Source organism: Crocodylus porosus, unplaced genomic scaffold (genome assembly GCF_001723895.1).
Source record: "Crocodylus porosus isolate Cpor-Errol unplaced genomic scaffold, CroPor_comp1, whole genome shotgun sequence".
NCBI lineage: Eukaryota > Metazoa > Chordata > Crocodylia > Crocodylidae > Crocodylus > Crocodylus porosus.
Window position 1 is genome coordinate 62540784 of NW_017728886.1, and position 18782 is coordinate 62559565.

At 41.1% G+C, this 18782-nt stretch overlaps 1 protein-coding gene across 2 annotated transcripts in view; it reads right to left on the reverse strand.

Moving 5' to 3' along the window:
- ANKRD28 (ankyrin repeat domain 28) overlaps nt 1-18782 on the reverse strand; it is a 117602-nt gene that overhangs the window by 43376 nt on the left and 55444 nt on the right. For both annotated transcript variants that reach the window (XM_019535480.1, XM_019535472.1), the window contains exons 7-8: nt 14288-14430; nt 12867-13079 (exon numbers count right to left, since the gene is read on the reverse strand). In XM_019535480.1, coding sequence (XP_019391025.1) covers nt 12867-13079; nt 14288-14430 — 356 coding nt within the window. The remainder of the gene's footprint in view (nt 1-12866; nt 13080-14287; nt 14431-18782) is intronic.

Below are 18782 nucleotides of genomic sequence, written 5' to 3' on the forward strand. Positions count from 1 at the left end.
CCAGCGCACCACAAAAATATTGCTAGAACATGTACTGCTAGCACTCTGCAGCCAAGGGGACCATTTGCTGAGAGCACAGTGTGCTTTGCCAGACTGTCTCACTACCCCATCTTCAGAGGCTCCCAAGGACAGTTGAGCACAGAGGCAAGTCCTGACTGATTGGTCACCTGGGGACTGTGCCCATCCATGGACTTGCCAGCTGGGGGAAGGCAGAGGGACAGATTCTCTGGTCAGTTTCCTCTCTCAAAGGTTTATCATAATTACACTCCCAGCCTGGAATGCAGCACCATGTGGCTCCCAATCCAGCAGTGGTAGCAGGTCACATGTGTCTTGTACACCTGCTAGCAGAGTCGAGGCCTGCCACTGCCCTTGTTTGGATCCTGTCCAGCCTGGAGGACAGCACCAATATACAGTCACATGGATATGACCAAAATCTTGGCCATAAGCATTCAAGCTCTCTGCTTCCTGGTTCTTATCCCCCAAAAGCTACCTGGCTGATACAGACTATGCCATACTAGACATCATGATAACGGGGGGAATTCCTGGACCACTTACAGGCTGTGTACTGGCATAAGCATCAACTGCTGGGAACACATCATCATGCAGACCTAGGATGACCAGCAGTGAGAGAAGAACTTCACAGAAATATCCACATTCACATAACAGAGCACCAGCCTGAGGATACCCCTTGCCATGGAGAAGTGCATTACTGTCACTGTCTGGGAGCTCATAATCCCTGGCAACTTCCGATCTGTAAATCAGCCACTTTGGCATGGGCAAGTGCACAGTGGAATGACAATATAGAGGGCACCCCTGATTATCCAACAGGTGCTAGCACTATGTTTCACCCACCTCACCAACCCAGGTAGTCAGCAATGGAAGATGGGCACCATGACCTTGCACAGGCTTCACTATTTATACATGCTGTGACCACTGAGACTCACAGACCCTCTGGCATCAAACCTGGCCCGAGACCTTGCACAACTGTGCTGCACTACACAAAGCACATGTGCACATCCTGGCACAGATAACCATGGAACGACCCTTGGGAAACCATGTCCTGCAGAGCTCTAACTCTGCCTCGGCTTCAGGAGAGGTGCCTAACCATCTCCTTTGCCCTAGACATGGCCTTTAAACATTACAACAACCTTGAGCGGTGCTCTGCTGACTGTAGAACGCCTGCACAAGGAATGAATCACTCCTGACTTTTTCCTTAGTACCCTTGATGAGATTGTATATAAAGCAAGAAATGCCATGCCAATATGACATGAATGGGTATTGTAATGCACAATGAGGGGTTTTGTGAGTTGAGTTCATACTGTGTTTTTCAGAAGATGGTGCAGGACTGGTTATGAGTGAAGCTGCCAATGTGATTCAGTTTGGAGAAGCAATAAAATATGCACCAGAGTAAACTGAGATTTATCTTGAATTCTATCTAAACTAATCTACATACAGCCCAGAAATTAAATAAATAATTTGCTTGGCTTTCAATAAGAGCAATGATATTTCAGGACTAAGCAAGAAAACTACTGAGCGTTTCAAACAGCCAAACGCACCTGAAGTTAAAGTAAAATTCAAAAGTGCAATTAATTTTGGGGGGGGATCACAGATAATCTTCATGCTAGAATTCTGAAAGAACTGGAATATGAAACTAAACTCAGTATCAAGGATTTTTAATAAATCTCTAAAGTTATGAGTACCAGAGAATCACAAAACATAGCATCTATATTTAAAAACGGTAAAAACATACCTTAGTCTCATCTCGATAGTATGCAAGCCTTTAGAACAAATTTTGAAGTAAAGTATAATTAAACACGTGCAGGTAAAAGGAAAAAGGTATAAAATGCAATGCATGTTTACCAAAGGTCGACTGTACCAGACTAACCACACAACTTTGATGATTGATTTTCTAGACAAAGGAAATGCAATAGATTTTATCTATCTGGACTTCAGCATTTGACATAGTGCCACATAGGAAAATACTGTGAGGATTAGCACTAGGATTGCAGGGTAGACAAAGTACTAGGTAAAGAGTAGACAATAATGGGCAACTTTGAAAGAGGAAATATCAAGCTGGGGAGAAGGTATTAGTGGGAGGACAACTGGGGATACTTTAAAGACTGGTGTAGTAGGAACAAAATGAAATTCATTAATACAACATGTACTTAATGTATAATAGAAATTTCTGCTTTAAGCTAGGAAACACATCTGTTGGAAGCTAAAGAGAAGGGCCTAGATTTATTAGATGGTTATAGCAGGACTATGAGCCACAAATGTCATGTGTGAGTAAAAAAAATAAAAAAACAAATCCTAAAATATAATTAGGAGAGGTGTTTCCAGTAGAGAAGTACAATTCTCCAGTGAGATGTACACAGAATTCCAGATGCGGACAACTGTTTACTCATGTTAACCAAAGAGTTATCTAAAATAAAGCAGTGTGGAAAATGGTGACTAGGATGATTAGGGCAGTCTTTCTTACGAAGAGGAAACTAACAACATTTTGCTAGGATGAAGAAGCCACCCAAATGATGAGAAGGGAGAGATCATTCTCCAAGAATGCATCATTAGGGTAAACAACAAGGAGGTAAAAGACCTACTTAAACTAAAGGACAATCTGTAACAAGAGCAAATAGGTATAAACTGGCTATGAATACACGTAATCTGGAAATCAGCAAAAAGTCCAGCCAACAGAATAACATGCTTTAAGAAGGACTATTTACAATCATTTACAAATGAAACTCAAATCAGCAGGACTAAAGAGATTTCTTCAAGTTCTAAGTTCTTATGTTCCTCTGTAACTACACTGAGGTAATTTGATTTAAAAAAATGTCTATCACAATATACAGTTATACAAAAGAGCAAAATTAAAACTTTGTGAAAAATGTCATGCTCAGTATTTTGGACTGCATAAATAATTTCAGAATTGAACACACACACAAAATCTAAAGAATTTAATTTCTTTTGTGATTTTAACCTTTCAAATATATATGTTAAATTAATAGGCTGGGAAGCCTATAGTACAGAGAACTATAGAAAGTGAATTTCTTCAGTAATGAAATAGCAGCTCCAGTTCACTGAACTGAAAATATTAGGTTTCTAAAGATTTAGGATGCAGTTGCCTGAGACAGCACAGGACATGACCTAAGCATATAGGTCTAGAAAAAACCTCCTGTTTCCTTTTTTCCTTGGAGGTCTTTGATCTATGTAGTGGTCAAATGTAACCTTGCTAAGCTTATGAGATCTGACAGTAGAATAGCTGTAGGCTAATCTTATTTTTACTGTATTCACTGAAACTCTGTTAAGTGAGATAACAGGAAAAAGAATCAAATCCAGGTCTCCTATAATTGACCACCAGTCAAGATACGCTCACAAAACCTTTTTTTTTTTCCCCAAACAAAAAACCAAAACCCACACAAAGAAAGCAGCCTTTGCCTATTTACAGACAGGGAACAAGCACAGAATACCAGGTACGCTCAAGTGATCACCCATTCAAGTACTAACCCCACAACTAAACACTGTTTCGTTTTAAAATTAAAAAAGGAAGTCTACTTAGATTACTCACACTGTTGATTTTTTCATGTATCCTGCTGTGCCTGTCCAACATCAATTAAATGGTGTCCTATAATTTATTCACCCCAAAATGTGCCTAGATTTGTGCAAATCTGGAATAGCAAGAGTGGATGTTACAGTAAAAACGGGACAGAGCAGAACAAATTTTCATAAACTCCCCCTTCCATGGAAAATGCAGCAAAAGAAAAAATGTCTGCTGATCTGCTATCTTACTCTCCCTTCCTCTCCTAATGGTGAAATCAATGAGGTTTATAGCTGACTTTCTGGATTCTCCAAAACATTCACTGGTCACTGTCCACCTAACCACAGGAACCCAAACAGACTGCTAACAGAGATAACTTTCTGAACCTGGTCATAACTGACAATGCCAGGAGCATGAGACTGCTATGATATTACTGACTAGACATCCCTCTAAAAATCATGAAAGTAGGTGAGCATTGGAGAGAATTAGTGCAGCTCAACAGATATCTGATTACAGCAGTGTACAAATGTTCAATTCCAGCTGTGCAAAATTTCTACTAATAGAAATGATTTCAGGAGAGGTAGCAGTAGAGATGTTCAGTCTGGAGCCACCCCATCTTCCATGATCCTTAAGCTCTCTCAAGAACAGGATGATCCCAGTCTGGGAAAGGCATGGGCTGCTCCAGTCCTCCCATTCCCAGGGGAACTAGGGCAGTGGGGCAAAGCCCACACCTGCTTCTCACATCAGGGACTCCAGTGTGAGAAACAGGCAAAAGGCTGTGCTGCCCACTATACTTAGCTCCAGATGCCAGGCAGCCGAGAGGAGGGAGCAGCATGGCAAAGCACACTGCAGGTAAGATCCCTGCTCAGCCACTGGGCACTGGGAGACAAGTGGTGGAGCAACACAGCTCCCTGATCTCACACTGACATTCCTGGTGCCCAGTAGAAGAGCAGGGGGAACAGCACTTGAAAGACCCTGCCTGCTTTTTACACAACACCAGAGTGAAAAGTAGGCAGGGGACAGTTGACAGCTGCCTCCCCCCTTCCCCACAACACCTTTTCCAGATTGGGGTCAGCCTGGTTTTGGGAAGGCATGGGAGCCTTTCTTCCAACAGATATGTGCACATTCAGTCTCCCAGGAGAAACTCTTCCAGGAATGATTTCTCCTTCATTATAGTTGGGTTATTTAAGTTTTCTCCGAGAAGAGCCTTTTTTTGCTCCGGTAGAAAAGTTTTGGATGTCTGTGCACTTGTGTTTTCCATCAGGAGAACAGCAATTCTTCCAGTAGAAACTGAATGTCTGTGCATGGCCTATGTAAAGTAAGATAAACAAAATATTGTGACTGCTGCAAGAAGTTTGAACTTATCTTTAATATTTGAAAATGAGAAAAAACCTCAGGACACCTGCAATTAAACTAGATTTACATCAGTAAAAGAAAGATTAAATCAGTGGAACAAAAGGCGTTTTTCTCTCTAGCCCATTTAACTGTTTGATATAGCAAACCTGTTGGTTTCAAATACTTACCAACTCAAGTAATGAAATTTTAATTATGGGTTCATATAATAGAAAATCGCCAAGTAGCCTTAACTATAAAGGCCCTGTTTTCAACTGCTTACAGCACGAATCAGCAACCACGGTTAGGCAGCAGGGAGAAGTAGTGATCAGGTCCTGCTGCTGGCCTGCCTCCGATCTGACCTGCATCATTGTTGCCTGCTACCAGAAAGCGTTACCAACCACTGAGCAACAACATTATCAATCTTTAATTTTGTGAGTTGAAATTTTTGTTCATTTGTATCAGGCCGGGCTTACTTCCACCTCCCACTGCCTCTAATTTCAGCATGTATAGTTGAGCTGGCTTACAATAAGGGTAGGAAAATATTCCTTGTTTTGTTCATGTAAAAATATTCTCAATAAAACAGTTCCAAGAAGCTTCACTGCCTCTGTGCTTTGGGTAGGAGACTAGAAATGTAGATGGAGGCGAGACTGCCTTGGTGATTGCGTTATGCATTTTATCAACCCGTGTTTTGCCAAGTTTAACAGGGGACTTGAATGAATCAGCGTACCTGGACCCTGTGCCAAAGCAGTTCACAGTAAGGTGGGAATGCTGACAGATGGCACTCAGGAGAGAACTGTGAGAAACATTGGTGAGGGGAGTGAGGATTGAAGCAGTCAGTCCAGGCAGAAGGAACCTGCACCAGGGAGCCAGGGATGCCTGTCATTTTAAGAGGACAGAGCAGAAGCAGCACTGGCTGACTCTTAATTAAATGTGCATGGCGGGGATGGGGTGTATGAAGGCATGCAATTCAAAGGAGGGCAGTCTCTTGGACATATAAACCCAGTCCTAAATCCGAGCAGGCAGTCAGGCCCTGCTGGCAGCACTGACAGGAGTTTCCGCAAGGAAGCAGACTGTGGGAAGCAGTGCCCTGGGAAACAAAGGCTATCCTCAAGGGTGAGAAGGGGCCTAATTCTGAGAGTTATAGTTTATGGCCAGTGAATTCTGTAAGGGCAGTATGCATATATTTTACCTGTGCTAATATATGTTTGTTTAGGTGCATGGTACCACTGGTAGATGGTGCAACTGATAGAGAAGGAAAAGCATCCACAGAGGTGCCTGAGGGGCAGAACTATTTAGTTCTGCCAGGGGCAGGGATGCAAAGCACAGGCAACAGGGGCAGCCAGGGGCTATTGAGAGGCTGGGATGGAAAAGGCCAGGCCAGAGCCAAAGTGGGCCCAGGCTACCCGTTTACAGCCAAATTAACCTGCAGGCTGAAACTAGGAAAGATGAAGCCTATACAAGGGAATAGCTAGCAACTGACTGAGACCCGCAAGACAGGGGCGTTGCTGGATGGGCAGAAAGGGGCCATAGATGTAAACCTTAAAGCAAGTAGGGTCTAAGAATGAGTAGATGAAAGCAAGAGTGAGCAAGCATCCTAGGCTCAACCAGTCTGACAGCAGCCTCCCCTCATTATTGTTTAACATCAAGGTGTAGCAAAGTAAGGAAGTAGGGAGAGACCCTGGGAACCAGACAGGGAAGACAGCCCAAATGTGGCACCATCCTGTTATGCCAAGTTACACTTGTTAGAATTTGCAATGAAATTCTCCAAAGATTCCATCTACATTGAGCATACTCATTCACTAAGCATACTTAAGATAAATAAGATCATTGAGTCCGGCAGGGGGCTGGACTTGATGATCTTCCAAGGTCCCTTCCAGCCCTAATGTCTATGAATCTACTTCAACTTGAGACTGAGCAGGACTTTCTTTTTCCCTTTCTGGAAGAAAGCAGGAATTGGAATAGACTAGTAGGGTGACTATTTGTCCTATACCCTCAACCTATTGGCACCTAGGCTGCAAGGGGATAGACAAGAAAGTAACCCGACTGGAATGAAGTGAAGAACAAAGTTAGGTACTGAGGAGTGAAGGAGACAGATATGTGGAGCCAAGGGGCAAGGGGAGACTGGGACTAGAAAAAGAACAAAAATACAGGCTTGAAGAAACTAGGGTATAAGTAGTAGTTTTCTGGGTTTTTCCACTTTAACACTACAGATTGGGAAAATAAAACTGATTTCAAACCACATGGGAGAAAGTATAAATAGATTAAATACTACTACAGAATGCCCAATCAATCAAAAGAAAAGACAAAGTTTTAGTCCATTAAAAACTAATTAAAAGAAAAGCAAAATCCTTTGAAAATGATTCAATTTACTGTCAAGCACTGATACATTTCCAATCATGTCTGTTGTCTTCTGCTAACAGCCTTACTATAGATTAAGTAAGTAATTGGGGTTTTAATATTTTAAGATTCACTGAAAACATCACATTTTTGTAAAAGGAGGGTGTTCAAGTTTCCGAGTCAGATACCAGGTACCTTAAGTTCTGTTTTGCTTGTTCTGTCTTTCTGAAGTATAAAACTGCAGTCTGGGTGGAAAGCCATTATATGATTTTTAAAGCACTCCAAGGGAAATAGCTTGAGGGTCTAAAAAGAAAATAATCAATCCCATATTCTGATTTTTAGGTCAGAATTCCTAGCTTTAAGCACCACCATTTCTTTAGCAACCAAATAGAAGAAAAGCATCTCTGGCTCTTTCTGGCATGTGAGTGGAGGTGGGGCATTGACCTGGGGCTGTGCTGGGAAGCTGGTAGTGGCAGCACTGGGAGTGGAGCTGCAGTGAAATCTGGGGTGGCTGCAGCCCCCTCCCAGTGCAACCAGCACCTGCTTCAAGCCTGCTCCTGGTGAGAAGAGCCCTGCACAGCCCCAACTCCAGCCCACAGCAGCAGTCCGCCCACCTGCCTGTCCCACACAGATCCGGTGCCACATGCCTCCCCCCCTTTCTGTCCCTCTGTGCCCTCCCAGGGTACAAGCAGAGGTAGGAGCCGCCCCCCTCCACAAGCTGTGGCTCTATCTCATGCCTGCCCTGCCCCAGCTGGGCCAAGCCTGCCCCACCCTCTCCCTCACTGCAGGGGGCATTGATCTGCCCCCCCATTCTCCTACCCTCTGCCCTCCCCTTCCACCTGACCAGACTTACCAGCTGGAGGCAGCAGTATCAGAAATTGAATCATTAGCAGTCAATATGCCTCCTTAAATATCAGGTACTGGTATTGGCCCCCACTCTATCAGAGCACCCTTAATACAATCCTATGCTTCTATTATTCTAGGAATATGATAAACACTATTGTGTATTGTTTTAAGGCCTAGACATTAACAAATCCTTTATAAAAACTGCATGCCAAATATATTTCTAACTGTACACCCACCTCTTACTTTTGCTTCCCAAAGCATAGATTTGAGCTCAAAGTGCTGCTAAGTTACTTTACATCAACCATGACCTCCACTGCAACTTAAACCATGGCTTTAGTTAACACTTTGTTCACAGTTCTGAGTTTAAATAAAAATGAAATCTGAAATCAAGTTTTAAAGAAAAACACAAAACTATTCAAGAAAGAATGTTAGTTAGGAAGAGTCAGGATAGAAGATTTGCTTTACCCTTTGAGACTGGATCTAAGGAACAGAAGTTTATGTCTTAAATATACTGGGGTGTTATATTAAGTGAGAAGCTGGCAATATGAAAAAAAAAGAAAGCGAAAGGGAAGTACACATAAGGACTTGTGTATTCCCCATGAGGCAAGAGATCAAATTCAACACCAGGGTTCCTTAAAATTTCTGTGGCACTGCAATGAACTTTTCATCAACTGAAATTTCTGCAAGTTTCCATTAAAATTGTAAGGTTTTCATTTAAGGATGAAAATTAACTGTACATATCCTCTATTTTTATATTAATAGATTAATGGCATTTTCATAGATTTTATAGACATTAGAGCTGGAAGGGACCTCGTGAGATCATCAGGTCCAGCCCCCTGACCAAGGGGCAGGAAGTCAGCTGGGGTCAGATCACCCCAGCGAGATAAGCATCCAGGCATTTCTTAACAGTATTATATTTTTTTCATCTATCCTAAATTTTGTTCTGACTGATAAAAAACTGGTTGCAAATGTAAGGATGATATAATATCTGATGAGAAGTGATTACAATAGTACAGGATTCATGATTCTAAGAAAAGGAACGCATAGGATTAATAAAATACGGAAACTAGACTGAAGAAGGGCAGATTTCAAATCAAGAAATAATAAATAATGTCTCATGGGTAGGGAAATTGATGGATAAAAGGATTCAGAGTCGTTGGCAGTTCATGAGGGATATGCTGTTGATGGTTCAACAAGAAGCTACACTGAAAACAGCACTACAGAAGATCAATGTGGCTACACAAAAGACTACTTAATTAAAAGGGAAACAGTGAATAGAAAGAGGGGAGGTAACTAAAGAAGCATAAAGAAAAACAGTAAGAATGTGCAGGTACAAAAGCAAAAAGAAAAATGGACACATAATTGGCTATATAACTTCAAGTACATATATAAATGGATCAAAGAAGGCCTCAAGTTTCAAGTGGAATACCACAGGGATCTGTTCTGGGTCTGGTGCTGTTCAATATTCTTCTTAATGATTGGGAAAGGAGAGAAAGCTTCCTGATCAAATTTACATTTGGCACAAAACTGGGGAGGGCTTGCAAACATTTTGGAGGACAGAATTAAAATTTAATAGGATCTTAGATCAGAGAATTGGGCTCTATAAAACAAATGAAATATAGAGCCTATGCAAAGTATTATACTTAAGAAAAAAAACAAATGCATAGATACGGAATAGGAGATAATTGGGTAGGCAGTAATAATTGCCAAGAAGATTCCAGATTTTGGCTTAAGAGATACTCAACATGAACAAGTAATGTGATGCAGTCACCACGAAAAAAGTGAAATTTTGGGCTACACTAAATGTATACCCTGTAAGACACAGAAGGCAACAGTACCCCACTACTCAGTTCAGCCACAGTACTCCATCTACAATTCAAGAAAGATGTGGATAAACTGGAGAAAATTCAGAGGGCAGCAGCAAAGATGACAGAAGAGTTGCAATGTAAACCATAGAAAGAAAGGTTGAGAGAACTAGGTTTATTTAGTTTTGGGGAAAATAAGATTGAGAAGGAACATGACAGCAGTTTCCAAATATCTCAAAGTCTTCCAAAAACTATTCTCCCCCGCAAAAGAGGGCAAGATAAAGAAATGGATGTAAAGTGCAGCACAGCTGATTTAGAGTAAATAGCAAAAAATATTTCCTTACACTCATAACAAGACAGTGGAACAAACTGCTCAGGGAAGTTACAGAATCTCCTTCACTGGAGGTTTTCAAGAAGAGGGTGATTGTCTCAAGTAGTATAGGAATAGCACACTACATTTGGGCACAGGGCTGAACTAGCTCACCTGTGTGATCTCTTAAAAAACCACGTTTCTATGTTCAAATTACAAATTGCAGGTTGTCGCCAAGTAGGAAAAAAAAATAAAGAGGGAAATTCAGTAGCCTTCTGTAGAATACAAAAATTGTTCAGTTTGTCAAATTGAGAGACTGCCCTTTGCGTTTTGATTTTTGGGGTTTTTTTTAATAATTCCACTCCATGTTTTTGCTAGCTCCAATTTTCTTTTCAATAGGTTAACTTAAAAAAAAAATTAAGAATAATTGGTAGATCTCATGGCCAAGAAAAGATGTTTTCAGCTCCCCCAGATCAAAAGATTTTAAGGTATTAGTCTAAAACTTCCAAGGCATTTTGGACCCTCAGGTAAGAAAAAAAATAACTAAGAGTTCTTAAAGCTGTATTGTTCATGTGCAAAATCTAGTGTAGATGAACTGGAGACCTTTTGCCTTAAGCAGTATGCACAGATGCCCCATGCTCGCCTCTATGGTCTGTACTGAGAGTAAAAAGGGCAGTGTATACTTCCTACTCTTCAGGTTCTTCTAAACTAAAGAATTACAAAATGCCTGGGACTCCAAATAAGAAAGGCTGGAGGACCAAGATGTAGAATATGCATATGGGGATATTTTTTTCAAAGTGATGGCCTTCTTCACAAGATGAGAGAAAAAAGAGTCACAGACCCTGCCCCCAAAGCTGGTTCCCTTGTTGTACCACCCAGAGGGAAAATTGTCAAAGAGCTGAGAAAGGGGACTCCTCTGCTAGTGTTTACTGGATTCTTTTACCAAATTAAAAAGAGAAATGGATTAGGAATTCATATTTCCATATCCAGCAGACTGTCTTTCCAAGTTATATGTTGATCCAAGCTAGTGCCGTATGCATCTCGGGTACTATTTGGCAGGCGCATGAAACCATATCGCAGATCAATCCAAACCACTGCTAACAGGTTGGCCTCCACCTGTGGCTCCTGAACCTCTTCAGGGGAAGGTAGGCCCTGAATAAACAGGAGGCTCCTAGAAACTCCAGTCTCTTAACTAGGATCTGTTTACCCATGTTTTAAAAAGTCTAAAACAGAAACAGCATAATCTGAATGTCCAATACTATCTGCTGGGAAAATCTGCCATTCACTATCTAGATGTCCAACTATCATTACAACTCAAGGGTAGTTGGTGTAAGGTCATGCCGCAGCTGGAGTACTGCGTCCAGTTTTGGGCTCCACAATTCAAAAAGGATGTGGAGAAGCTTGAGAGAGTCCAGAGGAGAGCCACACGCATGATCAGAGGTCAGGAAAACAGATCTTACGACGATAGGCTGAGAGCCATGGGACTCTTTAGCCTGGAAAAGCGCAGGCTCAGGGGTGATCTGATGGCCACCTATAAGTTTATCAGGGGTGACCACCAGGATCTGGGGGAACGTCTGTTCACCAGAGCGCCCCAAGGGATGATGAGGTCGAACGGTCACAAACTCCTGCAAAACCGTTTCAGGCTGGACATAAGGAAGAATTTCTTTACTGTCCGAGCCCCCAAGGTCTGGAACAGTCTGCCAGCGGAGGTGGTTCAAGCACCTACATTGAACACCTTCAAGAGTAAATTGGATGCTTATCTTGCTGGGATCCTATGACCCCAGCTGACTTCCTGCCCTTTGGGCAGGGGGCTGGACTCGATGATCTCCCGAGGTCCCTTCCAGCCCTAATGTCTATGAAATCTATGAAAAGTGGGCTTCTATTTGTACAAGGACCTTGCTGAAGTCCCCTGAGGCTGCTAAAATGTAGGATCTTGTGTAGCTAAAGTAATGGCACACCACAACTCTCAAATACTTTTTATGAAAATGCCCAACACTAATAGAGAAATGTTCACCCTCCGTGTCAAGAGGTTCAAAGACGACCCAAGATTCCAAGGAAAAATATTATGGTCACCATCTTGAACTTTAGTATTGAATGAAGTTCAAGATGAACTGATAATTTCCCCTTTTTTTGGATGAGAAAATAACTATTACAGAACTCCTTTCCCCAGTGTTGCAGTTCAACTGAAACAAATGACAGTAACAAACCAGGCTTCTGATCATGTCACCCCACTGTCTGAGGCTTGGTCTCCTCCCACTGCATTAAGCACACATTTTTGTTCTTTACCTTCTCTTCACAACTATCCAATCTGTACTCATCAGAGTCTAGTTTCTTATATCACCCTCATCTTTACTGTTCTACTAATGATGCCAACATTGTTGGCCTGTTTGTACATTTCACCTATACTTCTGTAGTTTCTTCCATGCTGCTTCTTGCTTCTCAAACATTCCAAGAAAAAGCAAGTAAAACCATTTATCCTGGCCTCCCCAAATTCCTCCAAAATTACTCACTTCAACTGTGATTCCTACTGGACTTTGCTAAGATCATGGATTTTTTATATTTATGTCATTTGCTGGGGTCTAAACCCAAGCTTTTTTTGATAAATTTCCCCCCTTTTTTGGATAAATTTCTTCAGATTCATTGTTACACCCACATGTTGCATTTCAGCATAAAATGGAATACTTTAAATTCATTTCCTTACCTTCATATTGACATTTGCACCATTACAGACCAGAAGCTCTAAACACAATGCTCCATGTGTTGATGCAGCAGCGAAGTGCAAAGGCGTAAAACCTTTCTCATTCATTTGATTTACATTGGCACCACAGTCTATAAGTTCATTTACTACAACATCTTGTCCATTGTAGCAAGCTACATGGAGAGGTGTATTTCCATAGGCATTTGGTTCATTCATCTGTTGTGAAGAAAAAAAAACATTTGGTCATCTTGTGCTGTTATGCAGAGCTCCTTCATGCTGTTCTAGAATACTGCTTAAAATTTCATTAAAATGGGTTCTGGATTTAGCTCATTGATCAAAAAAAAAAAAGTCTAGAATGGAACACTAAAGCTTTCTAAGAGAAGATACCCTTGTCTCCAATTTAATTACTGGGAACTGGGGCCTCCATCTGTGGCTGTCAGAAAGATTGCAAATATTGGGATCTCTTTCCTTCATTCTACAAACCCAAAAGCCTCTGTAGTACAAGAATATTTCATTCAAGTTCCCAGCCTTCCAGAGCTGTGAGCATTTGCTGCAGCATTACAAGTTAGATGCACCACACCTGCTTCTGAAGGCAGCATATTATATATGCCAAGAACTCCTTTCATTCCTTCATCTCCTTTACACAAATGTCTTGCATGACTTCCTCCCATCCCTTTCTGTTTTAGAGATCCCCTGCCAAGAGCTCTGAGTCAGAATCTATTCCCTCCACCAACAATAGTGTCCTAAGTCTCCCCCACACCTGTAGCTGTGCACACTCCACATGACAGGGTGTTCCATTAATTCTTCTTCTAAATGTCAAAGTCCTCCATTCTCCACACAATACCAGAAGCTCTATGTATTCAACTCCTCCTCTCAAACTGAGGACCTGAAGAGCTTTCTAGTGCAAAAATTATGGGTGCCAAGTACTTGAAAATGTTGAAGATGACTAGTATCGCATTAATGCACAACTGGAGCTCTGTAATAAACTCCAAAATATTTGCCTTTTTTTCCTTCTCATTTTGAAAAATATAAGTAGTATCAATGATTTACCCTCAAATTCCTGTGATGCAAGGAAGTTACTAATATCCCCTCGTTACAAACTGGGAAGTGAAGTTAGAGAAATCAACTAATTTCCCCCAAATCACCTGGAAAATGTGTAACAAGGCTAGGAATGGAACTCCAGTCTTCTGGATCCCAGTCCAGTGCCAGGACTATTATTTAAACTATTATTTAAAGCAAACCTGCCTCAGTTCTATGAAAAAAGCTTGAAGTGAAGTTTTATGGAGTGAAAATCCCATGAAGCACTTTTATTATTCTGATCCTAACTATTCTCGTTCATAAAGAAAAAGTGTCTGCTCTCTGATCTTGATCAGTAATAGTACCTGATATGTTATGTAACCTTCTTTCAGCTTATGTTTACTTACATCAACTCCAAGATCTAGAAGATACTTGACCACACTGATCATTCCACTGGAAGCAGCAGCATGTAAAGGTGTATAAGATTTTTTGTCTTTGCAAGTCACTTCAGCCCCATGGGCCACAAGTAATTTCACAACTTCAATATGACCTGCACAAATGAAGAATGGAAAATAAAGTAAATGTATTATTTGTTAATCAATATCTTTGCTCCAATTCACATAAAAATATAAGTTACCATAGCTGCACTTCATTCTAAATACATAGATTTCTAATACTAAACCACAAAAATCATCTAAAATTACTATCTAATCTCCAAAGGAATAAGCACTAAGAAGACTAAGCCCTTAAAAGAAGTGAGAGAGAAAAAAACTCCTAATACAGAAGTGTGTTTTCCCTGCATTACGATAAGACAATGCTTTCATTTTGGCTCACTCCCTATAAAAAAGCAAAGGAGAAGAACTGTCAATAAACATACCAAGTCATCAATGAAAATATCAGAGCAAATACTACCCAGACAATAACAGAGGAAACAACAAAGCACAACGGAAGAAGTTTGCAGATAAATAATGTATTGTATATTTATAGGATTTTTCTTGTAAACTATTTGACTTCCGTGAGCAGGTGACTTTTTTATTAATATATAATACATTATTTTGCTAGATAATAGGAGTGTTTGTCTAGAGTAAGACAGTCTCCCATTACCAGTCTATAAAAATAGCGTGTGAGGGGTTTTCTTTTTCTTTTTAAAAGATATTTGTCAGTTCTGTTCCATCTCTGGCACTGAGTTTCATTACCTCAGACTAGTTTGCAGACAGCATAAATAACAATTTTCAGCTAAAATAATCTCAGAGGATGTTGAATCGATAAAGGCATAACCCACCAACATCTTGGCTCAAGTGTTTATCAATAGCTGAATTCCAAGTCAGTATGGTTTCAAATATTAACACCACTTAATTCATTGCCATGAATCAGCAACTGCTGAGCAGCCATCAGCTTTCTCTTCTGAAAAAAATGTGACCTTATCCAGTTGTTTTCTTTGTCACCACAAGTATGGATTTCCCAGCCTGTAGTACTTATTTTACATCAGTACTGAATAGTCTCTGGTTCCCAATTTAATGGATGGAAGATTAATTTAAAGCAAAACTTATAGCATAGTTTTTGCAAAGACTATTTTTTTTTTTTTTTACTTGTGTGCTGTGAAACAACTTCTATTATGAGCACTCCACATGTCTGATCCATCATGCATGAATCTACTGGACTGTGTTTTTCAAATATATATTTTCTTATTTTGTAAACAACAGACTTTTCAAACCTCCGTACTAAGCATGCTGGCAACATTTTTAATATCACCTAACAACTCTTCCTTTATCGACCTACACACATTTGGGGAAGATTCATACATAATCCTTTTCTTCCTTCTTATTAATATAGTGGTAGAGCTTTATGTACTGTGGCCTCCCCTATTCCCCCACACTTTTCCTTTATTTACATTTGGGTTTGTTTTTTTTTTTTCAGTTTGAAGAAGTTATTTCAGAAGTGTGCTTTCCCTGCTTTTAGCTCTTACCAGAATTTTCTGTTACAAAGGCAAGGTTTGGGACTAACCTCTGCCCCCCGCAAATATGCAGAAGAAAAGCACCACCCAGGTACTTCTAGATTGGATGGAGGAGGAGGACCTTGTATTAGTCTATGACGCAGAAGACAGAGCTACTTTCCACTCAGCCTGCTGGCAACAAGACTATACACCTGATTTATGTTTCACAATGCAGAACTCTCAACAACACAGCCCTCCGATACCCCACAAAGTTCTTGGCAACTTTCCACACAGTCAACTTAGGCCAATTTTATATATAGTTGGAATTCAAATTCCAATCATCAAATCAATTCCAAAACCAAGATAGAACTTTAATAAAGCTGACTGGATCTCGTTTGCTAAACAAACTGACTTTAATAGAAGATGGATAAAAACCACAAGTGAAAGTTATGAGACATTTGTGGATGTAATAAAAGGAGCAGCTAAGAGATGCAGCCCAAGGGGATTTAGAAAAGAAATCCACTAGGGTGGAATGAAGACAGCAATTGTCTTTATAAGGATTTAAAGAAAACGGCGATTCTACAACTGCCACCGTGCTCTTATAGTCTCTGGACAAGACTCAAAGAGAAAAATGGATACATACAAAGGAAAACCTTTATTTCATTCATTCAACCTGTGCTGTATTAATGTCACTGGGCTCAAGCACTGAAGCTTCAAGACCCAAAACCCACATTAGACTGGAAGCAATAGCCAATCATATTCTTGCACTGTCTAGGGCTCTGATCGACAAGCTATTTACAAAGCAAGTGAAATCAAGTTTAAAGGCAAAGAAACACTCCGCTGCATCATTCTCTTCCTTCTCCCAACCTTTTACTGTACATTAGATGCAAGAGGCCCTTAGAGCCATAAAGGAAGATAAAGCTGCAGGCTTCTGGATGAGATATTCCCAGAATTCATAAAATATTGTGGTCCAAAAGCTATTCAGTGGCTAGCAAAGTTTTTTTTAATCGATATTTTGGAATCAGGAAAATTACCAGCTTCATTTTAAGAGGATAAAAATAATAGCAATAGGTAAGGATCTCAACAAGAAACTGAGAACTAGCACCCAATAGCTTTATTAAGTGTGACTTACAAATTAGTAAAAAAGACTGCTATATAATAGAATTTTTCAGACAATAAACGAACATATTCCCCCTGACCAAGCAGTGTTTAGACCCAATAGAGAATGTGATGATCAAATTATGGCCCTGACTACTAATACCAAAAAAAAGTGTTTCAAAAGTCACTAAAAACTGTTTGTCTTCATCTCTTGGGTGCGTATGATACAGTAGGGAGACAAGGACTCATCTTAGTTTTTGGGCATCATATCTTATCTTAAAACTGCTAATTCATTAGACAACATGCTTAGCAATAGATGGTTCCAGATTTTTTCTGATAACACTAAGAGTAGGCAACATAAATTGAACACTGAACTCCTGCAGGGATCAGTCATTGTGCCTCTGCTGTTTCATCTTTACATTCATGACTTTCCAGGCACCTCCTCAAGAAAATTCATACACACTGATGACATAGCCCTGGTTACACAACAATCTTGTTTCTCCAGAGCAGAAATAATACTCACATTTGCTCTGAATACTTTAGATACCTACCTGAAACAATGGTGTCTGCACCCAAACACTGGGAAAAGGGAAGTGTCTACATTTCACTCAAACAGTAAATAAGCTAATTATCAACCCAATACTGTTTTCAGAAACCAGCTCCTATGTTACAACAGTATTCCTAAATATTTAGGAATCATCTTAGATAGAACACTGTCCAATAAAAATCACTTAATTATGCCAGCAGCTAAATTAAAAACCTGTAATAATTTGCCCCAAAAACTCACTGGGATTTTTTGGGGAGTTGATGCAGATGCACTAAGAACAACAGCTTTAGCAGTGGTGTACTCTTTGGCAGAATACTGTGCCCCAATCTGGTTAAACAGTGCTCATACTGATAATGTTGACATACAACTCAACCAAGCAATACAAATCACTACAGGCATCCCTCTTCAATGGCTCCCTATTCTTCGTAACATACATCCTCCACCACTGAGAAGAAAAAGTGACTCAACTAAAGGATGGTAAGCAATGGGGGCCAAGGCAACGCTGGGACTAGGGGGACAGTACACACATCCACAGGAGGCCTCAAATGCCGCTACATAAACGCTCGTAGCATGGGAAACGAGCAGGAGGAACTCACCTTCCTGATGGCTGACACCAGCCCGGACATAGTGGGGATCACGGAAACGTGGTGGGACTCTACGCATGACTGGGCGGTGAATGTCGAGGGCTATAGGTTGTACAGGAGGGACAGGATAGGAAGGAGAGGTGGGGGCGTGGCACTCTATATCAAGGAGGAATACACATCCTCATCAATTAGCCAGGAGTCAGAGGAGGGGCACTCTGAGGTGCTTTGGGTTAGGGTACAAGGCAGTCAAGTGGAGAGAGCCTTAACGGTGGGGGTCTACTACAGACCTCCCAACCAGGGAGAAGAGCTTGACCAGGAATTCTTATGTCAGCTCATAGAGGTAGTGAAGGCTAAAGATGTGGTAGTCATGGGGGACCTGAACTTCCTGGACATCTGCTGGGAGGAGCAGTCAGCCAGGTCTGACCACTCACGTAGGTTCTTAGATAGAGTGCAGGACCTCCATCTAACCCAGGAGGTGCACAGCCCTACCTGGTGGGACATCTTGTTGGACCTAGTCCTGGCCATGGGTGATGACCTGGTGAGGGGGCTGCGGGTGCTCGACCTGGGCGACAGTGATCATCGCCTGCTGGAATTTACCATCCAGCGCAAGGTGGCAAAGGCATGCAGTAAGGCAGCAGCCCTAGACTTCAGGAGGGCAAACTTCAATGAGCTAAGAAGGATAGTTGGGGATGCGCTGAGGTCCCAGAGGGGAGGGGAGCCAGATGTCCAAGGAGAGTGGT